Genomic DNA, 26,806 nt, shown 5'->3' on the forward strand with positions numbered 1-26,806 from the left:
AACAGAAGTTTATCTTTAATGAATAGTTAAATTCACACGCACGTATGAGTTTAAATTTAGATGTACTATTTTTTATTATAAAGTGGGATTCCATATATTGTAAGAAAAAAAAACAGGAAGGAGGATATTTTAAAGTACGTGTCTTAAATTATATTTCATATTCATTCTCCTGTTTGTGAAATATTGTAAGTATATTTTATCACAATTTATTTTTCCCTTAGGCTAAATATGGTACAATGTATACTCATTAATGGTAGCAAGGTAACTATCACAAAACAAAAACAAAAAAGAAAAGAAAACATGTTTCATAATGTCATTAAAGGAGTGTTACTACGTAATACGTTTGATGCATTTGATTTGTTTTGAAATTGTTTTCAGCATATGTAATGTAGTATTTCTTTTCTGGAACGCTGGTGACAGGTCAATCTGACTAAAGTACTTGATCGTCTAAGTGTAGCGTAATAGGAAATGTACTTTAGTCAGATTGGTGTCAGGTAATTTGTCTTTTTATTTAGGATACTTTTAAAACACTTTTATTCCATTTTTAACACCGCACCGGTAAATAAAATAACTTTTAAAAAATGAGCCATAAATATCACGATACGTTTGATAGAATAAGTGGCAAGTTTGCATATATATTGTTTTTGAGAGTGGCGTGGTGGGGCGGGGGTGGGGGGGGGGGATATGGTCAGACGTAGGATTCGAACCCACAGTCCTGATCATGGCAGCTGAATGCTTTGTCCGCGCAATTATGTATGTAAAACAAAAAGAACACTTCCTTCCCTCTGAGGTAAAATTAGACACTTATAAACACGATAAATGAACACTTAATAAGACAATAGATAAATACTTAAATAAAACAACCTGGTTTTCCTTCTTCCGCATTTAACAGACATGATACTAGCGGTAAAAATATAAGCAAAGACTGTTAAAAGTTAAGGATATTATACGTTAAGGACGTTATAAATTAAGAATGTTAAAAGTATTGTGAACGTAATAAACTCGCTTCTTTATATAATACAGGGAACGGTAGACTTCGTGGATGTTACCATGATGTCAAATGATTCTATTCATTCAGTATTAAACGGATTACCTAAAATATTTCTCATAAGCTGCTTTAATCAAAAAGCTTTTTTGTACTTTATTAATGTGATATGCGATATAAATGTATTGTTACCCTTTAAATATAAACATCTCTAGAACATAAACACTAAAATGAAACTGAGAAAAGCGAAAAATGTGATATTCTTATGTTATTCCAGGCGTTGCACACGGTTATGCGTGTTTTTCGTTTTGTCACCAGGATACTTAGTATTTTCTATGTTTCTTTGCATAATTATCAAGTCAAGCTTTTGTTTAACACATATATATTTGTCCATAGATCCGTTGTAAATAACAAGTTATAGTATTTTGTTTTGTCCATGTTTCAAACAAAACTACAATTAAGCTGCACTAGTTTACATATTAAAGACAAACGCAAAAACAACCCATAAGATAGATAGATAGATAGATAGATAGATAGATAGATAGATATCTTTATTGCCTCCAAAGATTGAAGAGTACATATTATAATATAACATTTCAATTTACAAAGCATAATTACAAAACAATAGGTACAATATAACTTCAATGTACAAATCACAATTGCATATTAAACAATTCCAATTATAAATGAGATGCAAACACATATGTATATTATATCTACATATAGTAGTAACAGAAACAGGTATACATATGTGAGGAATAATAATTGCATCACACGTTTCGTAAAATCTGCGCATTTGTTAAGTTTTAAAAGCTTATCGAAACGAAATATAAGCATTTAGTTAACAAATATAAGCAGAAGAGATGTGTTAAATGAAAAATTGTAAATCATACTGTACAATGAAATCAACATTTAAACATGGTTAATAACTTAAATTTATAGCTATAATTCGATTTCAGTCATTGAGCTGCCGTGACTGCCCTTTAACGTATGGAACTACTACGGTAAAAACAGAGGAGAACGTATACGTCACGGTCCCATGTTCGAAATCCAATAATAGTAGTCTATTTACAATATTGTACATATCATTAATAAAACCTATTACCCACTAGTTGTAATTATATCCAGACATAATAGAATAGAGGCCACAAGCCATTTGATGATAGTGTTTGATTAACACTGCGAAATTTTGTGCATGTAATTAAGACATGATTTCACTCTTGTATCAGTCAAGTCAAAGGCTGTAAAGCCCTTAAACATTTCTAATATTTTTTGCTCGGGGGCTGCACTACAAAACTGGTCAAACGTTTCAATGCCTAAGTCATTGGATAATTTTGACCAAAGAATGACCTACGGGTGTCATTGATTGGACAGAACATAACTGAGTGTAGAGAACTATTGTTCGTTACAATACGACACTGTGTGCACTCCGTCATAAATCTTTGTGAAAAAAAAATTGCACATTAATTTCATTGCGCTGACACATTCATAGTGAAAGTTTCTGTAAATTTGACAGAATTTCCATAGATTACAAGGAATATACTCGTAGTAAATTGTTAAAAAACTGTATAGTACATTATCACTACATATTCTTGATTTCAATTCGAATTCATTGTACATTTTAACTGCCTTTTTAACAGTCGTTTTCCATCTATTATTATTAGGAAAAGAGCCATCATGTACATAATTAGACAACACATTACATAAGCCATATTTCCCTAAGACTCTATATATGTCAGGCATGAACCCTTTACTTTTTCTTAGGTTATTCATGTACGATATTAGTCTGTGGCTAAATACTTTTTTAATGTTATGCTTAGAATCAAGTAAGCATTACTGACCGAAAAGTAAAAGTTTGCGTTTGTCTATAAGAATTGTTATAGGTAAAATACCAAGACAGCTCAAAGCTATATCAGTGCGAGTATATTTCGGTAGTCCTTGTATGAATTTGACGCACTGCGCGTGGGCTCTTTCCAACATTGTGATATGTGATTCTGTCAAAGTATTCCATACCTCACTGCCGTAGAGAGCTTTGGGTAAGACAACTGATTCATATATTTTCTTTGACGTAATCGGGTTTAAGCCATTGCTATTAACTCCACAATCCACAAGACTAAAGAATGATTTTCGCAACTTATTGCAGCATTCATGTACATTATGGTCTAATGACAAGTTCTTTTCACAGTTTATTCCAAGGTGGATATAGCTTTCTGTTTCTTCTATAACGTTATTTCCAAGTTTCCAATTGCGATTTCTTGATGTAGTTTCATTAAATACAACCACTTTACATTTAAGTGGGTTGTAAAGAAAACGTTCATTTAACGAATTTTGAAAACATAATTCGAGAAGTTTATCTAATCCATTTGTGGCATATGACAGGATCACCATGTCGTCTGCTGAAGTAGGACAACCACAATTTAATGTGTTCGTTTTAAAACTGAAACCGCTAGAATCAATTTTGTTCATTAATTCATTTATGAAAATCAAGTACATGTGTGGACTTAAACACTGGCCTTAGTGCCTTGTGAGACTGGGAACCAGTCAGATTGGTATCCGTTTGATCGTACACTGCTGTAACTATTTTCATACAACGATAATATAGACTTGTAGAGTGTTATGTTAATATCCATTTTATACAATTTTAACATGAGAAGATCAATCCAACAGCGTTCAAATGCCTGTTTAGCGTCCAGAAAACAATCATATAGTGTAGAGTGGTTCTCTGCAGCAAAACTAATATTCTCACGCAGCATTAGTGACGTCATCGCACAGCTTACGTTACGCTGGAAACCCCCTTGTGAAGAATTAAGGTGAAGTTTATCGTCACTATTTAGGAGCAAGAGAAGAACTTTTTCATATAGTTTGTGAAGTATAGAACACAATGTGATTGCCCTGTAGTTATTTGGGTCCGTCTTCTTCTTGTTCCCACCTTTAAATAATGTGATGATAATACCCCTTTTTCATTTCCATAGGTGTATGCGAAGATTTAAGCATGCAGTTATATAGTTTCACTATAACACTTAACAGAAGTTCTCCGCCATGGATAACATTTTCATAGTATATTTTGTCGTTGCCGCAGGCTTTCCCTTTCTTGCACGAATTAAAAGCCTTTAATACAGTGTCTCTTTCTATTATATAACGGTTACCGTATTTATTATTTAAGTTTTGGCGTAAAGAGGAGATTTCGCTGGTAATTGTCTGTCTGTACGTCTCGTTAAAATCTTCGCTTTCCGTAGGGGAATAAAGATCTGCAAAATAGTCTCTATAGCATGAGTTAATTGCTTGCGGATCTGTATAACGGACATCTTTGAAAACCATCTCAAGCGAACGGTTGCGTTTGGGTTTATTCCTGCGTTTATAAATTAATTTCCAAAACTCACAACTGTCAATTTCTGCACCTACATCTATTTCATGTTCTTGCTCTTGCATATATTTCATAACACAGATTCTATGAGCAGACATAAACTTGCTTTTGGAATCTTTATAAGATTTATAACTAGATGCTGTATTCCCTCTAGGCTGATTTTCTTTCATCCATTTAGCTCGTTTAGTTTTCATATCATTGTGGAGCTCTGATAAGTTCCGGTTCCAGTACGGTTTAATGTACGGCTTATAACCTACTCGCGGGATACATGCCTGTGAGACAGTGTTAATATAATAACAGACACAATTTTGTCGTACAATTGGTCAATCTCACGCGTGCGTATTATGTCTGAACTTGCTAACTGCAGTAAAAATTCGCTGTTTTCAAGAAAGCATGTATAAGCATTAAGCTGGTTTTGCGTAACATTTTTCCAGTTGATAATCTCTGTTTTGGGGCTATTATTAGTTTGGGGCGAGTAAGCAGATGGCATTATAAAGGAGCATATTACCGGCCGATGCGTTGACACGTTCAATGCATTATCCTCTAAGATTTTGCAATTTACAATATTTTTAGAAAAACTTTCAGACAGTATAAAGTTTCTCTATCACAGTTGTATGGTACATTTGTAAATTTTGCTCCCGAGCAAACAGCTTTCGTATTTATAGCCAACATCATAATTTGACATAAAGTCCATTATAAGTTTACTTCTTGAGTCAATTAGTGAAAATATTTCATGTTCTGATTCAAGTTCAGCATTGTAGTCACCCATACATATAATGTGACCTTTGTCAATGTACATACATATAATACTCTCCATTTCTTCGAGGTAAGTTCTATACTTAAGCAAAGAATGGTTTTTACAAGGCATATATATTTGAAATATGAATACATAACAACCTGGACTGATCATTAATTGTATACCTATAATATTGTCACTAGGAATACCAAGTGGGTAGATAATCGAGTTCTGTGTTTTTCTCCAAAGAATAGCATTACCTCCCTTGCCTACTTTACGATTAGTGCATAGTTCAAGATCTGGGTCTGATATTGCAATACTAGTATAGTCAGTATGAAAAGAGTCAAGGAAGTGGAGATTACTTCTGTATAACCAGTGTTCGGAAATGCCGCAAATGTCTACACTATAAGTATTTAAAAAGTTACATAGATAACTTGCACTGGACATGATGCCAGTAGAGTTCCAAGTTGCAATGTTAAGATCTTTTATTGTCATTGATTGTGTAAAAAGATACTACTTTAACAGTCTACATCGTCTTCACTAACAATAAAATGAAACTGAGAAAAGCGAAAAATGTGATATTCTTATGTTATTCCAGGCGTTACACACGGTTATGCGTGTTTTTCGTTTTGTCTCCAGGATACTTAGTATTTTCTATGTTTCTTTGCATAATTATCAAGTCAAGTTTTTGTTTAACACAGATATATTTGTCCATAGATCCGTTGTAAATAACAAGTTATAGTATTTTGTTTTGTCCATGTTTCAAACAAAACTACAATTAAGCTGCACTAGTTTACATATTAAAGACAAAACATCCCATAAGTTTTGATTGTTGAGATACCAATTCATGTCATTTACTAAAAGTAGAAGTTCACGTAATTTGAATACTGTGTGTAGAGACCGAGATCATGTTCATCAAAGATGGAGGTTTTCCTGAAAACATTATATAATTCCTTGTTAGAATGAATGATAACTTTAAAACAAATATTTAGATTTAATTATCTTCCTGGTGAAATTCCTGTGTGATTCATTGAAAATAAAATTAGTGTTGGCGAGAACTTCTTCATGTAATACCATATAAAACAGAAACCACCGCTGGTAGAAATAGACATTATCATTTTTACTTCTTTCTAAATCACGGTTAATTTGGTTGTAGGAAACCAATGGATTCAACTTTTCTGCCAAATAGCTGTACCAATGTTACAATTAATTCGTTTAATTAATTAATCTTCAGATTTCTCGCTAGTTCGTGTCTCGTTAGCATTGTCATTCAACTCTTGGTGTCCCAAAACCAAGTTTTACATCGATTATATTGATTCTTTTAAAATGTATTAACACATTAATCCCGGTCTATATATTATTTGTTTAAATAGTATTGCTTAATGGTTAAGGATAATGAATAAAAAACAAATTGATAACCAGTTTGCAGTGTATTTCAGCGATAAATTTGAAGTAACGTTACACTCACCGGCCAAACCATTGAGCATAACATCTCATCTTGAAAATGAAAGAATAATGTACAAATAATGATTTTCCCCTGTTTTTCAGATTTCATAGCAAGTTTTATCTTTCAGGGTATTAGATGGCTGGTGTTCTATCGAGATCACAAATTTCAGAAGATATTCAAGATTATTTTCGCAAAGACAGAAGAAGAAATCCAGGAAATAACCATACATCTGTTAACACGTCACATAATAAATCACCAAGAAACAGAGACAATCCATCAAAATGCGATACCTTGGGAATACTGATTGACAGACCAAAACACAAACAGTATGGTACTCTTCAGTCCCGAATTGCTTCATTCGAAAATTGGCCACAGGATAAAACACAAGAGGTAAGGCAGTTAGCTGAAGCTGGATTTGGGTATACAGGAGTGGACGATTCTGTTAGATGTTTTTATTGCAGTATAGGACTAAAAGACTGGCTAGAAGGAGCTTGTCCCTGGGAACATGTTCTAGCCAGCCCTGATTGTGGTCACGTGATGCAGTGTAAAGGTAAAGGGTATATCAGAAAAATTCTAGGAGAAAAAGACCAAGACTCTGATGTTGACGTGGACGATTCAGATGAAGTAGTGGATACTGTACAGCTAGCTATAAATAGAAACGAAGGTGCTGTTATTGCTGCAAGAGAATATTGTACAGATGAAGATATCTTAAAAAGAGCAATAAAAACATTGATCAAGCAAGACGCACAGAAACAATTCTCAGCTGTCGATCTTATAAAAGTTATACAAGAATTTGAGGAAACAAACGAAAATGCAAACGCGACATCACAGCTTTCCGAAGACGAAGAGCAAGACGATATAGAAACAGACGAAGATATTTCTGAAGAAGAAGAAGATATGAAAGAAACCAACAGAAAATTAAAGGAACCAGTAACGTGTAAAATATGTTATGATGCAATTGCATGTATTATTACATTACCATGCGGCCACATGGTTTGTTGCTCCCAATGTATTTCAGCACTAACTAAATGCGCAGTCTGTAGAACCCAAATTAAAGGCACCGTCCGAGCTCTGATGGCCGTTTGAAAAAATATACTTAATACATGTAACTGACTGATGCTTGTCGACAACAGAAACTTTCAATATCTTTGACTGTCCTTCATTTGCAGTCCACATATTAGTCATAGTTTGAGCACTTTTTCTAATTAAAAATGTTATGTGCTTATATATTTACTTTATTTTAAACTCAAGGCAGTATTAACATTTTTGAATGGGAGCCTTCCTCAAATATTTGTACTAGATATTTACAAAACGTGATATTTACAAAATTTTGAGTAAAAGATAAATTATTTTTATTTATCAGAGTTGAAGCACTTGTTCACACAAAGGACTGTTAAACAACAATAAATGTATATGAACAATAATTTCATTTATACTTTAACTTGAATTTCGTAAACTCATTCTTAACTCGCATATAAACTATTTTTTAATTTTAGTTTTCTGCTGACCTTTTAACCCGATGATGCATGGTATATAAGGTAACTTTAAACGACTGTTCACGTCCTGCGGTGTAAATAATACTTAATGAAGACATGCGATGAAAGGAGCTGAAAGTTCAAGCTTTTAGCTTTCTTTTGCATAGGCATATCCATCATCCTGAACAATAATTATGTTACGTGAGCAGATGGTTTTGCTCTTTGTTGCCTGGAATATTATCTGAGGTGGTTATAATGTAATTCTGAATGGCGATTTGAGCGGGCTGTCTTTATAAGCTTTCAGATTCATAGGAATATTACCGCTGCTGTAATATTTAGTTATAATGATTGATGACGAGCGAGGGCAGAGAGAAAACTATTTGTTGTGTCTTGATAATTATTAGACGCAGACAATTCCCAATATGCATATGAATATCGCATCCCTTTGTGTTGATAATACATGTACTTTATAAATGATGTGCGAGCGAAATGAGCTGAATTTGTTTATGCCTACAGCTTTATATTGCATAGAAAAAGCACGTGACATAGCGTACACTTGACAGAATTTTAGACAGACGTGCGCGCGCCTGATGCGCCCCTATTGTAAACGACCTGTAATGTATTTTTTTTTCAAAAGTAGGGACCTACCAAGTTCAAGAAATGTATGTACAAAGTTTCTCATATTTGTTTGTTTTTCGTTATTTAGCCTCTTGTGCCCACCACACAGGTTGACTTTCAAAAGTTGTATTTTAATAAGTTTTTGCTATTAGACTGAGACAGACATATATCCTTGGAATATAGAACACTACACTACAGCGGAGGCAGTGATCATAATTGGGATCTTAACCCGTTTAGTTAATAGCATGGATCCTATAAATTAACTGATTAATGTCTCTAGTGTCCGCAGTATTTTGCTAATGATATTAATTTACATTATCAAAATTGTCTTTTTAATAGTGTAAATATAAACAGAGCTTCAAAGTTAATAATGCAGAGAGATATGTGACTACTTATTATTTCAGTGATCAGTCTTTATAAACAAAGAGATATGACTACCTATTGTTTCAACGACCATTCTTTATAAACAAACACCAAAACGTAATAGTTTTACACTCATAGGATACATAATGTACCTTTCACGATTGATTCACTATGTAGCATAAGCTCATTAAAAATGTCATGCAACATAATAAATTGTTACGTAGTATTTTCAAAATGTAGCGATGCCTTTGCATTTTTCTAATAAAGGGTATTCCGAAGTAGGAAAAACTGTAAATCTTAAACATAAATAAATTATTTCTATGTACAAAATGTGATTTTTTTATAATGAAGTTCTTGATATTTATATGCTATTTGACTTTTTAGTAGTATTTTATTAGCTTATCAAAGTGTTCTCCGTTGTTTATTTGTAAATACAATATGACATGTAAGACGCCTAAAATTTCAAAATAGCACAGTCACATAGAGAAAGAGAAAGAAAAACCCACACTACTAGTTATCCACAATCCCGTTTACTAGAACATAATAACATACTTGTGTACTATGTACTGTATTAGAATATTTGTGTACTATACTGTAGAATAAGGGTTTTTGAAACATCAATAACCTAAATGTTTTACTTCATTACTGATATTCCTGATTAGTATGATTATTTGACTTTATACTGAATAGATACCGTACTTATGATCTGTGCGTGCTGAATACCCACTTGAATGATTTACTCAAGCAATTACACAAAATCTGTACTTATTCTTGCTTGTATGCCGAATAAATTTGAAACTTATATCAAGTAACTTTGTTTTCTCTATGTATCTTTGCAATATACACAAAACATATATCAAGTAACTTTGTTGCCTCTATGTATATCTGCAGTATACACTAAACTTATAGAAATACAAGCTTAAACATGTCAAGTAATATATTTCAAAATCTAACCAACGGATATTTATTGAAATAACACCAAATAAACATCTCAAAATGTCTTTAATACTTAATAAGTTAGGTCTGTATTTAAGGTCTTGTTCTGAACTACATGGTATTGTTATAATTGCCTATTTTGACTCCTTATGTCTAACAAAACTCAACTTGCTATGACATTTTAGAAATGGTTTATACAAAATAACAAAATTTCAACCACACAAACACAATTGTCTGTTCTTAATAAACAATGATATTGATGGAACTTTGTTCGTACAAAAACATTGAAACGACCTGATATATTAAACTATGTTATTTTATCATACTATGCTATACAAATATGTAGCACCCTTTTTATGATAAACACGACCAAATGTGCTATACATAGACACATACAACGGCAGCCTATTAAGGACACCATTCGTTTCCTATTTATGATCTGACAACTGAGACAGAGCAACAGAAAGCCTTGAGAACACAAACATACAGAGACAAAAACCTTACATACAGTCATGTCCGGCTAACTTAGCCTAGCTTATTGTGGTTAGACAGTCATGTTACACTGATACACCCGAAGCCATCTTTCGAAGGAAGACACAGTACTGGCCTCTTAGTTGGATAAGAGACGCTCAAAACTTTCGAGAGCCTAGACAGATACTCGAACGCTTTATCTCAGGATCGGAAGTCAAATGTTTTACCATTAGACCGCCTGACCGTAAAACCACTTTTAGCAAATAAACCGTATATTGTATTACCTATTTTTTGCTATGACTGAGTTCGCAGTACCCGAAGACTTATGTATGAAATAAAGTCGACAAACAATCGGGGGATAGAAAAACTGTTCTGTATTCTTAGTTTACACTTTATCTGAGTTCGATGTATTTGAGTTTTACTGAACACTTATGTTCTATGCTCGTAAAACTAGGGATTTAAAACCTTTAGGTTGGCCTGTTCAGAACAGAATATGCTGTTCCTTCATTTGTTTAAATACTATGAAAGTATACCATCTAAAAATAATCTCCAAAAGAATTTTCAAATATAAATGTATTTATGCGCCGTCGAATTTTGGTCCTGTTTAGATGTGTTGGTTATGATAGATATTAGCTTAGTTTGTGTATCATTTCAATGCGCTTTCTATGGCAATACATTACTAAAAGACGACAGTTTCTTTCATCCAAAAGCGACAGTTATAAAGTGAGTGTCCAGACAACCTTTGTTTGTTTGGATAGCAGCTACTCGCATACCGTTGTTGTGCTATCGATTTTTCAACGTAAATGTCAGATGAGCTGATTTAAAACCTTGCAACTATTTTAATGTAATGTAAATCCAAATGAATCACGCAGAATAAAACAAAGCTGAAATATAAGAGAAAAGCAGACATTGATGCTGTGGTTGTTACCTGTTTGTATTCAGTAGAAGATGCTATTAATACGGAAATTTTATTCCATTCCTGGAAATAATTTCATATTGTTAAAAACAATCAACATTTATGTACAGCGACAAAAAACTTAACATCTACAGTTTAAACTCTACCTACTTCGACAATAAGTTAAACTATCTACAGCGAGTAGGTACAGCGGCAATAAGTTCAACATCTACGTGCAGCGGCAATGAGTTCAACATCTACGTGCAGCGGCAATGAGTTCAACATCTACGTGCAGCGGCATTAAGTTCAACATCTACGTGCAGCGGCATTAAGTTCAACATCTACGTACAGCGACATTAAGTTCAACATCTACGTGCAGCGGCAATGAGTTCAACATGTACGTGCAGCGGCATTAGGTTCATCATCTACGTACAGCGGCATTGAGTTCAACATTTACGTGCAGCGGCATTAAGTTCAACATCTACGTGCAGCGGCATTAAGTTCAACATCTACGTGCAGCGGCAATGAGTTCAACAAATACGTACAGCGGCATTAAGTTCAACATCTACGTGCAGCGGCATTAAGTTCAACATCTACGTACAGCGGCAATGAGTTCAACATGTACGTGCAGCGGCAATGAGTTCAACATCTACGTGCAGCGGCATTAAGTTCAACATCTACGTACAGCGGCAATGAGTTCAACATCTACGTACAGCGGCAAGAAGTTCAACATCTACGTGCAGCGGCATTAAGTTCAACATCTACGTACAGCGGCATTAAGTTCAACATCTACGTGCAGCGGCAATAAGTTCAACATCTACGTACAGCGGCATTAAGTTCATCATCTACGTACAGCAGCGTTAAGTTCAACATCTACGTGCAGAGGCATTAAGTTCAACATCTACGTGCAGCGGCAATAAGTTCAACATCTACGTTCAGCAGCAATAAGTTCAACATCTACGTACAGCGGCATTAAGTTCAACATCTACATGCAGCGGCAATAAGTTCAACATCTACGTACAGCGGCATTAAGTTCAACATCTACGTACAGCGGCAATAAGTTCAACATCTACGTGCAGCGGGATTAAGTTCAACATCTACGTGCAGCAGCATTACGTTCAACATCTACGTGCAGCGACATTAAGTTCAACATCTACGTGCAGCGGCATTAAGTTCAACATCTACGTGCAGCGGTAATAAGTTCAACATCTACGTGCAGCGGCAATGAGTTGAGCATCTACGTGCAGCGGCATTATGTTCAACAGCTACGTGCAGCGGCAAGAAGTTCAACATCTACGTGCAGCGGCAAGAAGTTCAACATCTACGTGCAGCGGCAAGAAGTTCAACATCTACGGACAGCGGCATTAAGTTCAACATCTACGTGCAGCGGCATTAAGTTCAACATCTACGTGCAGCGGCAAGAAGTTCAACATCTACGTGCAGCGGCAAGAAGTTCAACATCTACGTGCAGCGGCAAGAAGTTCAACATCTACGTACAGCGGCAAGAAGTTCAACATCTACGTACAGCGGCATTAAGTTCAACATCTACGTGCAGCGGCAATAAGTTCAACATCTACGTACAGCGGCATTAAGTTCATCATCTACGTACAGCAGCGTTAAGTTCAACATCTACGTGCAGAGGCATTAAGTTCAACATCTACGTGCAGCGGCAATAAGTTCAACATCTACGTTCAGCGGCAATAAGTTCAACATCTACGTACAGCGGCATTAAGTTCAACATCTACGTACGGTGGCAATAAGTTCAACATCTACGTACAGCGGCATTAAGTTCAACATCTACGTGCAGCGGCAATAAGTTCAACATCTACGTACAGCGGCATTAAGTTCAACATCTACGTACGGTGGCAATAAGTTCAACATCTACGTGCAGCGGGATTAAGTTCAACATCTACGTGCAGCAGCATTACGTTCAACATCTACGTGCAGCGGCATTAAGTTCAACATCTACGTGCAGCGGCATTAAGTTCAACATCTACGTGCAGCGGTAATAAGTTCAACATCTACGTGCAGCGGCAATGAGTTGAGCATCTACGTGCAGCGGCATTATGTTCAACAGCTACGTGCAGCGGCAAGAAGTTCAACATCTACGTGCAGCGGCAAGAAGTTCAACATCTACGTGCAGCGGCAAGAAGTTCAACATCTACGTGCAGCGGCATTAAGTTCAACATCTACGTGCAGCGGCATTAAGTTCAACATCTACGTACAGCGGCATTGAGATCAACATCTACGTACAGCGACATTGAGATCAACATCTACGTACAACTACAATAGGTGCAGCATCTTCGTTTAAAATGTTTAACATCTACATACATTGACAAAATGTTTAACATATACATACATCGGCAATTAGTACAATATGTCAACATCCCCGTACAGTGACAATAATTTCAACATCTGCCTTCAGCGACAGTAAGTTCAACATCTATCTACAGCGACATTCAGTTCAACATCTACGTACAACAACAGTAAGTTCAACATCTGCGCACAACGACAATGAATTCAACATCTACATACAGCGACACTGAGTTCTGCATCTGCGTACAGAAACAATTAGTTCAATATCTACGTACAACGACAATGAGTTCAACATCAACCTTCAACCGATAATAATTTCAACATTTACGTGTAACGAAAATAAATGCAACATCTACGTACGACAATATTAAGTTCAACATCGACAATAAAAGAAACATGTAACTACATCGACAATAAGGTAAACGTCTACGTACTACGTTTTTCAAAATAACTTTCTAAATAAGGATATATAATGACATTTCTTTTGGAGGAGATATATTCCTAAATGATTCGAAGAATTCGAAACACCTTCCATCTGTATAAGACGCAATAAGCCAATAGGATACTATGTTTTAATGACAAGACAATTGTCTCCTCTTCAGACATTGAACCATTTCAATGAGTTATAAGTTGAAAGAGTCTGTTTTACTGTTATCAAAATTATGTCTGCTTAACTCAACAGGGAGAGCGCAGATACATGAATCGCGTTGTCGTGAGTTCGATATCCGGGAGAATTGATAGAAGACATTCTAAAATCATTCATCCTCCACCTCTGATTCTTGTGGAGAAGTTGACAGTTCCTAGCAGAGAACAGGTCAATACTGGTGCAAAATAGAGGCACGTTGTTAAAGTCATTGCTCGCCGTGATATAAAAATTTATAAACTGAAACACTGTTGCAAAACGGCGTTTAAACGAAAATAAAGAATTGTTACCAAAAATCGTGGCATATGATTAGGAACTTTTGGAATGATGATGGCCTAAATAAAGCATTCCTTCAAACCTGGCCCATTTAAATAACTTATTTGATTGAGGTCTCTCTTTAAAACAACTCATTTGATTGAGGTTTCTTTGAAATAACTCATTTGATTGAGGTTTCCTTGAAATAACTCATTTGATGAGGTTTCTTTGAAATAACTCATTTGATTGAGGTTTCTTTGAAATAACTCATTTGATGAGGTTTCTTTGAAATAACTCAGCTTTCTGTGAAAAATACCTCATTCGGTTGAGGTCCCTTTGAAAACAAGAGGATGCGTTTGCAAAACGCAAAATTTGGGTGTATACCCAAAGGTGTTGTTTTTCTAGGTTTTAAGTTTAATGGTGAAGATCTTATGAAGGTCACCTATATATAGGTCAGTTTATAGGTCTTGCCTCAAGGAACCTTTCCTATAGAACCTTTCGCTGAATTGAAAATAGTATACTATATCGAATAAGGTTCTTTCAATCTAATGCTTCCCTAGTACCTCCTAAATCTAAGTTTTACTTCAAAATTTAGGGAAAGTTATTTCAAAGTTTCATGCAAAATATATTTTAGTTCCTACAATTAATACATCGAAGAAATGTCATACTTTAGCGTTAATATTGCATAACTGTTTTTCTTATTGAATGGAAAAATACAAAATCGATCAGTTATCACGTTGAGAAATTAAAATAGTGTTAAAATCAAGAAAGTCAATATATAAACTTTAAAAATATTTCTTACAGTCAATTTAATTAGATTGAACGATTACATTCTTTGTAAAATTTCAAGGCTATATTTAGACCACGATAATCCGTAAATAGCCAATCGCAAAGCAGACTTGTACCCGTCTATATTTCATATACAACTATTTACATTTCTCTAATCTTCCTCCTACAGCAAGGCCATTGAGTGCGAGCGTTTATTGTTCCGGAGATTTAATTTGATTCGGAATTAATTGTTATTTTTGTGTTTATCCGGGTATAAACCACATTGTGACTTCCAGCAAATCCATTAGTCGCGCTAACGCTTTTTGGATGATTCCCAACGCGGTTTATACCCTTATAAACGCACAAAAATATTTACATTTCGAAGGTAACTTGCTACGTACAGTTGTGGTTTGTTTTTCACGAGTATCAGAAAATCAAAATAAATGTCAAGATATCGATCTTTTTAACATATTAATAGAACAGCCATAAGACATGCCTACGTACAACTGTTATTCGCCTTACGGTAAAAGTTGTTCTTGAATTTTATTCAAATGATAGTTAAAACCAGTGAAAAATCATACAGTCATGTCGCAAAAAAAGGTTGAATTATAATCTAATGTTCTTTTTGAAATTTTGACTTCTAATTTTGAAAGTCGCCATTTTGTTAATGTTTTTAAAATGACGTCAGATTGGAAAAGGTGTTTTTGATATTACTACGTCAATATTGTTTTTTACGAAAATAAATGCCTTTTTCTTTCCTTAAAGAATGTATAGAAAATCTATAAACCTGAACAATTGACGGCAAATTACTATCAATTAATGTTCTCAGTCTGTATTAGATCCTAAGACATTGCGTTTTAGTCTATGCTGTGTGTGTAAAGTAAGCACAGCAAACGGAGTCTGTTGGAATTTTCCTGTTTTGTCTAGTCGTACTTGTACCAATTAAGTTCTTGCTGATCTAACTAATTATTTATATTACAATGGTGAAATGGTGACGGGTGTAAGGAGCCTGTCGCCTCTTATCTTTCTACGTGTATCACTAACCTTTGTTTTTTCTTGCATTGATTACTAGTGCACTAACCAGTCTGAAATTTGGAAATTCCCGGCAAATGTCCACCTCAACAACTCGTTTCATTTTCCATTATCATACTGGTATGTTTGAAAGCTATTTTGAAAATCGAAACACTATGGCTTTCTAAAACAAGAAAATTTGCTCAAGACTTAACAATGGAAAAATAAATAGATTAAAGTTTAGCTCGTGAATATATTCTCACGAATTTTTTCCCTCCCTCAAGTAACTTTCGCTGATGCAAATTTCAAAATATGACAACTGTTTTTCTAGATAGCCTTTAGATATTGTTGTTCTATTTATATCTATATTGAAAGTTGACTTCGCCTTTAAGTATAGGTGCTGATGGGAATGTGGCTATCCCATTTCTTCTAATATAAAACTTATAAGCAGATTCGTTGATCATATTCCAAATCGAAAGAAAGCTTTCTAAATACTGTTTGTTTGTTTGTTTTGGGTTTAACGCCGTTTTTCAACAGTATTTCAGTCATGTAACGACGGTCGGGCAGTTGACCTAACCAGTGTTCCTGGATCCTGTATCAGTACGAACCTGTTCTCCGCAAGTAACTGCCAGCTTCCCCACATGAATCAGAGGTGGAGGACTAATGATTTCAGACACAATGTCGTTTATCAAATATTTACAGAGAACATACGCCCCGCCCTTGGATCGAACTCACGACCCTGCGATCCGTAGACCAACGCTCTACCTAGCTCTACCTACTGAGCTAAGCGGGCGGGCTTTTCTAAATACTGAGTCAGTCAGTAATATAAACTAAAATGAACATAATATAATATTATATACCCACATGTTCTTGTACGTTTGTAAAAAAATCATAAACCTTGAGAAAAATGAATCAAGATATAGTTTACCAGCTAAAGGTTTTGAGCGAAGTTACCTATGTAACAATTAGCAAACATAGAAAACATTTAGTTTTCACATACAACTTTTCACGAAATCTATTTATTTTTATTTACAATGTATACAAAATAATCTGTGACGCCATATAATAAATATATCTCTATGAATACCTTATAGTTTTACCAGAAACTGGTCACAGAATCAACCGTTAGCAATCGATTGAACCCTTTTCAGCTTTTTTTTTTCAGAGTGTCTGTCTGAAATCAGAGAACTGTATTTTCATTTATCACTTGAATCTGGATATAAGATTTCCCGTCAGCACGGACGAGCTTAGGTGTTAGCAGTTTTGATGGTGATATCTTTGGCGTAGCTGGGGACTCCAGTTTCGGCGTCTCTGCACTAAAAACAGAGTCATCACAGTCACTTGTGCTTGTTTTCGACAATAACAGGTCACGTGATTCATCATCGGCCTCTGTTGGCAGGCGGCTATACAATGCAATATTGTCTTTTTTATTCTCATGAAAAACTGTTTCCTCGACTTTTTGGTTCGGGAAAGGTCCAGATTTGGATGCAAGATCCGTCATTTTTTCCAACAATTTCTCACGTCTGTTTTTCTTTCTGAGTATAGCCATTTCTTTCAGATATGATCTAAGTTGTCCGTCCTGCTTGTTCCTTCTAATATGTGACGCAATCATCATGACGATAGACAGACCGTAAATGAGAACGACTGCCACCACATAATAAAGAGCACCAATGTTATCGTAGTCTGCTTCACGCGTGTCCACTATTGCCACATAGGTTTCATTGTCGGTTGCCTGGATACGGAAACGCATGTTTCGGGCGGCGTCCATCATACGATACTGCAACAAAAACAAAGGTACTACGATTATTCAAGACTAACATCGAATCATGTTACCCACAGAGAGTTATATTATTTCAGATTTAAGCTATATATAATGCTTTGTTTCTTCACAAAAGATTTGGAACCCAGATGGTTTGTTGTTAAAACACTATTCAAATTCTCCATTGAGTTTTGTGTTACAGGAAAATATATTTACGTCTGCAAGATTTAAAATGTCAGACGACATTGCTTTGTTTAGGCGGTAGCTGATTTAAATCAAATAAAAAGCTAAGATCTGACCTTTTGAAACAATACTGTTGAAACATGTGGATATTAGCAAGAATGAAATTACCAAATATGGGCATTTGGCAAATATTCTATAAGAAATCAAGTGTGCAATAAAACACATATAAAACAAAAACAATAACAAACACTGGAGATAGTTTTTAATGCCTGCTTTTAGTAAAGTGCAGTTAAATTCGATATAAAAACTTTCCTTTGATTTTGTCAGTATGAAAGTATCAGAGCTTACTTTGATCAAACGCTTTGGTTTTATGTCACATTGTTAAATGCTTTGGGTGGGTGTATCTTAAAATCAGCATGTAAATGTTTATGTTTGTGGTGAATAAAAAGGGCGTATTTAATGGTGGATTTTTGAGTTAGGAAACTTATTCGAAATAAAGTGTCATAGCTTTTCATATGGAGTTACAGTTTTCGAAATGCATTTTCTGTTCATGCAGAGTTTCCTTAAATGCATGTACTGAAAATGTAATTAAAAACGGCTCATTTTTATTGTTCTGCATGTGCTTTGACCCACATTTATTTGCTAGAACGAGTAGCATACATAGATCTGCAGGAAAGTTCCTGTAAAGCCATCTGTACTCTTTACCCTCTTCAAACGGAGGAATGGGAGATTAAAGTCCTAATTAACATGATGATACTGGGGTTTCTTAATTGTTTCTAGTTGTATAATACTGTTTTAGAGAAAAACACATTAAGAAAGGACCAGCAGTTATAACACTTTTTGTGGAAGGCTAGTGTGTCATGCTAACTTCGAAATGCTTACTGCCAAATACTTATACCAAATGCCAAATATTTATACCAAATGCCAAATACTTATACTAAATGCCAAATAATTACACCAAATTCCAAGTACTTATATTAAATGCCAAATATTTATATCAAATACCAAATACTTATACTAAATGCAAGATACTTATACCAAATGCCAAATACTTATACTAAGTACGAAATACTTATACCAAATGCAAAATATTTATGCTAAATGCCAAATTGTTACGCTTAATGCCAAACATCTAATAATAAATTATGACCAGCAAATAGTATATGGTATAGTCTTAGTGCTAAATGCTGAATGTCAAATATGTAATTCTTATCTCTAAAACGTTTAGAAAACCAGATTTTGATAAAGCCAAAGTTCAGCTGCGAATGCTAATGACAATCATTAACTGATATATTCAGCGCTATCTAATAAGCATTTTGCAATAAGCATTTGACCCTATTTTGTTTCGCATTTTTTGCTATTCACAATTTGCATTTATTATTTGAAAATTACCATTTGATAGTCGATATCTGACATTATGCATTTAACAGTTAGCATTTAGCCTTACGTAAATGGCAATTTGCATTCAATCATTTTTAATTAAATATGTCTACTCAATTGTCTAATTTAACAACGTATGAACTGTTCAATGTAAAAAGAAAAGGATCTCCAAAAGCAAAGGCATGTTGATTATCATTCTGCACTAGAAACGTCATGTCAAAAGTTGATTACAATGCCAAATGCATTTTAATAATAGAAATTATTTTCTTCTGCAAATAATTTACTTTATTTTGCAAGAAAAAGCTGTCAACACCGTTGCTATGCAGTTACGTCACGATCACTAGGCAATTGGTGATCTTCGGATATTATCGTCCGTTACGCATGGTTTCTAGCCAGCATGCTATCATTAAGCCTGGTATCAGTTCTACCAACGGTATATAAGCACCAAAAGTCCGTGCAAATTTCTCTTTCTCGATTCAACACCGAAGATAAACTACGCTTCTAAAAGCTCAGTTTCACAGCTGTAAACTCTTACTACGTTTATCATGCCACGTGGTCGAGGCGTACGGAGGAGGAATTATGCTGCTGCTGGGCCAAGGCAGCAAGGTGCTGCGGGTAGGAATCGTAATGCTAGGCGGGCACACAACGTAAATAATGCCGATGTCAATCCTGTCAACGATGATGCAGCTGCCGGTCAAAGATTGGTTGATTCACATTGCCAGACGGACTCTCCACCCTCTCCAAATCCGGTGGTAACTGCACGGGGACAGAAGCGCACGAGCGAGGACCTCGATGCTGCAAACAACAGCTTATTACAGCCAGATGCGGGTAGGTCTATTATTGATTTTGAAACTATTATTAGGGATTCGGGTGTTCTTCCTCCGGACAATTCACATCAGAGTTTAGGTCCCGATAATTTAAGTCTCGGTGTTGAAAATACTGCTCAGGGTATTAATGTCCCATTTTTCCCCCAGTCTGTTTTCCAGCCTACTTCAGGCGGCTTGTTTACGCCGCCGGATATGCGTTTAGCAAGGGATGATCTGGCCGCCCATGTTCCGACGTCAATTAAACAACAAATTTGCAAGGGTGAATACACTAATTTAGCTCTCTTATTGAAAGGTGCTGTAGAACTGGCCGAATTTTCCAACAGCAGTGTTCTCAAATTAATAGATTCCGACGGCCATATTGAGGCTTCCAAAAAAGTTTGTAAGGATAAAATCGGTTCTATCGAGAGGTGGACCGATGCCTTCATAATTTATGCATCTATTTATTTGTCCACACATTCTGATAAAGTTTACGAGCTTTTGCATTACATATTTAGAGAATCAGAGAATGTGCAGCGCGTCAAGGGGGGTTTGCTTGGCGGACCTATGATGAACAGTTCCGCCTCCGACAAGCACTAGTGCCTTCCCCTTGGTCAGTTATTAATAACGATCTATGGTGGCGCTGCGTCCAGGTGCGGGACAGTTCTAGGCCGACAACCCCTTTCAGCTATAAATGCAATGACTTTAACCAGTCCAAATGTAAATGGCCAAACTGTAGGTTCGCACATCTCTGTAAAATATGCGGCGGCACGCATCCGGCTGTAATCTGCTCCAAAAATCAACCATATACTACGCCAAATGTTAGATTCCCGACGAATCAGTCATTTCGCGCCCGTCCATATTATCGCCCCTTCAGAGGTCAAGGTCGGGGACAGGCACAAAAATAGAAATAGTTCACAAGAACCATGCAATCTCGATGTATTTTCACTTGCATTCGCACCAATTGATGTTTCAGTCCTGGAAAAATATTTACAATTTTATGATCAAAGCGAGGCGGCCTTTCTTCTGGCTGGTTTTAAAAGTGGATTCACAATACAGTATAGTGGTCCCCGCGAAGCTAGGGATTCTCCTAACTTAAAATCTACAAAGTTGAATCCTGATATTATTCAGAAACAAATAAACACGGAAATTGAAGCCGGCCGGGTAGCGGGCCCCTTTAAAGATCCACCTTTCCCTAATTTAATTGTGTCTCCTATTGGCCTTGTTCCTAAAAAAACTACAGGTGAATTTAGGATGATACATCACCTCTCTTACCCTCCTGGCGAGTCGGTCAATGACTACATTGACCCAAATGAATGTTCAGTTCAATATACGAGTTTTGACGAAGCCGTCAAATTAGTTCAAGACCTAGGAAGGCATTGCAAATTATTTAAGGTAGATATTAAGGGTGCCTTTCGTCTAATACCGATTACTCCGTCAGACTTTGAGTTATTGGGTTTTAGGTTTAATGATAAGTTTTATTTTGATAAGGCACTTCCTTTTGGAGCTTCAATAAGTTGCATCACTTTCGAAAGATTTGCAAGGTTTTTAGAATTTTTGGTTAAATCGAGACTAAATACAGCAAAATTAATTCATTATCTTGATGACTTTCTAGGTGGCGCCAAAAGCAAGGAATCTTGCGCCGTAGCATTAAACTGTTTTCAGTCAACAATGTCCGAATTAAAGGTCCCGTTAACCACAGACAAAACCGTAGGTCCGGTTGAAGTTTTGGTATTTTTGGGGTTAGAATTGGACTCGAACGAAATGGTTGTTAGAATTCCTGTGTCAAAATTGCAAGAAGTTGTCAGAAAAAATCAAGATCTACTGTCGAAACCTAAAACAACGTTGAAAGCTATGCAATCCCTTATTGGCTCCTAGAATTTTTGCTGCCGTGCTGTCGTAGCCGGCAGGCCGTTTATTCGTCGCTTAATCAATGCTACTTGTGGTCTCACAAAGCCCTTCCATAGAATACGGATCAGTAAAGAAATCCGCCTTGACCTACAAATGTGGTTAAATTTCGTTCAAAATTATAACGGGATTTCAGTGTTTCACGACCGCTTTTGGGTCACAAATGAGGACGTTCAGTTGTTTACGGATAGCGCTGGGGGCCAAGACAGGGGTTTTGGAATATATTTCCACGGTCAATGGTGTAATGCTAAGTGGCCGGAATCATGGCACACATCGGGAATAACATCTGATATTACGGTTTTAGAATTATTTCCAATTCTTGTAGCATTATTTATTTGGGGCAGTGACTTAAAAAAGAAAAAAAACAGGTTTAATTGTGACAATATTTCGGTAGTTCATATTTTGAACAAATTGTCATCAAAATCCGATCGTATCATGTGTTTAGTTAGATTTCTCACATTGAGGTGTTTGCAGTTAAACATCATTGTTAAGGCAAATCATATTCAAGGTCGTTCAAATATTGTTTGCGACGCATTATCTCGGTTTCAGTGGGACAGATTCAGGCAGGTCTCTCCAGAGGCAGACCCAGCCCCTCGTCAGATACCTTCCTTTCTTTGGAATATCTTCAAACAAATTTACAAATTAGGTGATTTTTGGCCAGCCCCAATCAAGCACATAGTTGTTTTTATTTCTCATTGTTTTGAGAAAGGACTTTCACCGAAAAGCATTTCAACCTATATTTCTGGTTTGAATAACTATCACAAACTGCATGGTTATAACGTCATCACTGGTAATTTTGTAATAAAGAAAATACTAGAGGGTTGCCATAGGAAACGTACTTCTAGGGACAAAAGGGCATCGTTAACTTGAAATGTATTAGTTGCAGTGTGCTCGGTTTTACCACAGGTCGCAATTAATCACTGTGAGTCAGTTCTATTTTTGGCATTATTTTTAATGGCCTATTTTGGTTTATTCTAGTCGCCCCTAGACCTGGCGTGGGTGGCCAAATTCAGTTAAGTGATGGGTCAATTTCAAGAAATGATTCACACATGTTAGTCAAATTATACCGCTTCAAAACTAACCAGCGCTGCAATCACGTTTCTATCATACTTCCAAGTGTTAAGCATCACTTTTGTCCAGTAAAAGTTTTAACAAACTATTTGTGCCTTAGACCAAATGTTCAAGGACCCCTATTTTGCCACGTGAACGGCATACCAGTCTCAAGGTCACAGTTTTGCGGAGTTCTTGCTAAGTGCATGGCTAGAACTCAATATTCAGGACACTATAGGTCGCATAGCTTTCGAATAGGTAGAGCAACTGATTTAGCGCAGGCGGGTCTTTCGGCTGAAGTAATAAAGTCATTAGGTCGCTGGTCCTCAAAGTCTTATAGAACCTATATTCGTAATTAGCTTTCTTTTCAATATTTAGTGCCCACTTTTGCTGACGTCAGCAATTAGCCAAGAGTTTATAACTTATTTTTTCTACATGTACTTCTTTATATAGACGCTTGGATACTGGGTGATTCCATTCCTTATTGGGCCGGGATAAGAGCTGAAGCTACTGGAAAACCCAACCTTCGCTTGCCAGGTAAGACAATTGCCTGGTGGGCTGTCAGGGGTCTGCATTGGTTCTCTTTTCGCCGCACTATTGAGGCTGCAGTCCTGCTCTCATCCCCATCCAAAGCCATTATTATTCATTTAGGGGGAAATGACTTGACCTCTCTTTCAATTTTTCAAATTAAAAACCTAACCAACAGAGAGGTTAAATACCTAAGAACAGCTTTTCCTTCAGCAACAATTATTTGGATATACTGCAAAGACGGGTGTGGGATGGCGCAGTCAATCTGTGGCGTACCATAGAGAACAAGCGTACAAGGGTTAATCGCTGGGGCAGATATTTGGTCCGCTCATCTGGCAAACATGATATTGTATCTCCTGACATTGATTCGGCAACTAACTTTTGGAGACAAGATGGCGTCCATTTAAATAATGTCGGTTTAGAGTTTTATCTAGACTATATTAGAGATGTACTGGATAAAAACTTAAAGCAATAGTGCTTATATTTTAAGCGCTTTGGATAAAAGCTTGTTACTACTGCTATAGAAGTCTGCTGAGCTGGAAATGTGAGACTATATTTCATGAAGAAAAATTTAGTTTACACAATGTTCTTTAAGAATTTTTGGGGTATAAATTTCTAGAAATTTATTGTGGCGTAAAAATTCTGTCGGTCGAGGGTTGAACAGGCGAACCAGCAAAATTCACTGCTTATACACAAAATTATTTTATTATTTGATATTGTATGGTATCTGTCTGTCGAATGTTCTCCTAAATCGATGTTGGGGCCTTGGCCTCATTCCCGTCGGTTTGGGGGCCTATTCGACTGACGTATTTATAGTAATAATACACAGCGTAATTTGAATCGCGGTTAGATAAATTTTGATTGTAAGCCTGCAATTCTGTTTGCGTTTCTAGGTTTTGCCCAAGTGATCTGGCAATCCTAGCTTGCTTAGTTTACTGTTGCGCTTGCCATATTTGCCTAGTTTGCGTAGTTTATTGCTGCACTTGCCAAGTTTTTTACTTGATTGGTTTCAAGTAAATTTGCGTCTTTGCCCGTGGGTTCCAATGATAGCTTGCCTTATTCGCAACAGGTTTAGCCATTTGCTTATTTTGCTATTCATGTCGGACAGTTGCTTCGGCACTCCCTGTCATAATATTGCTGGCTTGGACAGTTGCTTCGGCACTCACTGTCATAATATTGCAGTCTCGTTACTCGTTTTTATGGACAAAAATTTGCTTTGCTTCGATCCGCACTTCGTTTTTACTCATTCAGGCTCGCTGGTTCTTCTCGACCGACTGTGTTTGGACAGTTGCTCCGGCACTCCCTGTCCAAACATTAAGTGGCCTTAAACCTCCAAACTTACCATAATAATGTTATTATACTTTACTTGTTACCCCTTGTGATAAATGTCATATGATGTAATGTTTTACATGATTCTTATTGAATAATAATGTTAAATCGCGAAGTATTTTGTTTTATTTACTTTCGAATGATAAAATAATAGGACAAGGTTGATATACTTGTAAATGTACTGCGAAAAGTAAATACAAAATCCACTCTAAAGCATTACATGCATTTGTTTTGTTTCCAACATGGACCTAATAACATTTACTATTCCAAAAAAGTGTATTTTGAACATTTTTTTCTAAAGCTTAAAAATAGAGAAAAACATGAAAAACATACAAACAACAATTGTTTCACTTATCGAGCTATAGACGGCGATACAGTATACGGTAAACGGAATATCTTTAATTTTTTTGTAAATGCAACAAACAATACCAATTTGAAAATAGAATTTAGAAATTATATGTCAGAGTATATGTAAAAAGAAATACGATATAAATATCTAAATGCATTTAGTTAAGACTGTTAAAAGTATGGTAAAATATTCATGCCAAGGTTAAACGTTATCTGTAAACTTTTTTGTCTATGCGACGCAATTTGATTTTGATCGCTAAAATACCGATATTTTTCATTTTGACTCATGACAAAAATAGTTGTATAATTCCGCAGTAATTTTATCTTAAAATGGCCGCCAATTTTAATTTGCCACGCCAATATGTGGCAAAAACAGCAAGTACTTCTGTACATGCTATCTTAAAAATTCTTTCGCAAAAGTAAAGTACTTCAAATTCTCATGCACGCCATACTTTTCAATTTGATTTTATACCACCAACAAAGCAGCAGTCAACATTAAAAACTTAACTTTCCCATGGGAAATGCTATTTTCCCATAGGAATGCGGTCTTTTCCCATGGGAAATCCACTTTCCCATGGGAAAATAACTTTCCCATGGGAAGAACATATGATAAATCTCCCATGGGAAATTGGATTTCCCATGGGAATTTCCCATGGGAAATATATTTGTTTCTTAAAATGATAAATCATTATCTTTTAAACTTATTCTACACTAGGTGCATCATAACATGACTTTGGAAAAAGTTATTTGTCATTTTATCATTTTACAGATTTTCCCATGGGAAACCGTTCCCATATTTTGGCCATGGGAGGACATTCCTATGGGAATAATTTCCTATGGGAAATATTTCCGATGGGAAGACTTTTAAAATATTCCCATGGGAAATATTTCCTACAGGATATATTTCCCATGGGAAATATTTCCGACGGGAATGAATTCTGGTGGGAATATTTGATATAAAATGAGACATGTGTATAATTTTCCAAAATACTTGATAAGAAACTGAAAATTCTAAACTGAATAATACCTTTATAGATATGGAAGTCGTCGATACTGTCGTTTAAATTGGGATCAAATTGGAATTCTAACACGATCCGATCTATTTTCCTATTAAACAAAGAAGGCAGAAAACAGTAAATTATTATACAACTGTTCTGACGTCACAATTATTACGTCATGGCGTTAAACGGCATAGCGGCGAGCTGGAAAAGAAACCGATTGACGTGCAAATTTTT

The 26,806-nt window shown here is 35.8% G+C and overlaps 2 protein-coding genes across 4 annotated transcripts in view; one reads left to right on the top strand and one right to left on the bottom strand.

Moving 5' to 3' along the window:
• LOC128555821 (putative inhibitor of apoptosis) lies at positions 1-9,790 on the top strand. Of its 3 annotated transcripts, none has more exons than XM_053539485.1 (2): positions 1-134; positions 6,660-9,790. In XM_053539485.1, the coding sequence occupies exon 2, from the start codon at positions 6,668-6,670 to the stop codon at positions 7,616-7,618; it is 951 nt and encodes a 316-aa protein (XP_053395460.1). In that variant the 5' UTR covers positions 1-134; positions 6,660-6,667; the 3' UTR covers positions 7,619-9,790. The 3 variants fall into 3 exon arrangements, with proteins under 3 accessions (XP_053395460.1, XP_053395458.1, XP_053395459.1); XM_053539483.1 differs by having other exon boundaries at positions 47-185; XM_053539484.1 differs by lacking the exon at positions 1-134 and adding an exon at positions 373-494.
• A 7,577-nt stretch (positions 9,791-17,367) lies between these two features.
• LOC123523861 (uncharacterized) overlaps positions 17,368-26,806 on the bottom strand; it is a 57,557-nt gene continuing 48,118 nt past the window's right edge. The window contains exon 3 of the mRNA XM_045301601.2: positions 17,368-18,060. Coding sequence (XP_045157536.2) covers positions 17,464-18,060 — 597 coding nt within the window. The 3' untranslated portion in view covers positions 17,368-17,463. The remainder of the gene's footprint in view (positions 18,061-26,806) is intronic.

Source organism: Mercenaria mercenaria, chromosome 3 (assembly GCF_021730395.1).
Source record: "Mercenaria mercenaria strain notata chromosome 3, MADL_Memer_1, whole genome shotgun sequence".
NCBI lineage: Eukaryota > Metazoa > Mollusca > Bivalvia > Venerida > Veneridae > Mercenaria > Mercenaria mercenaria.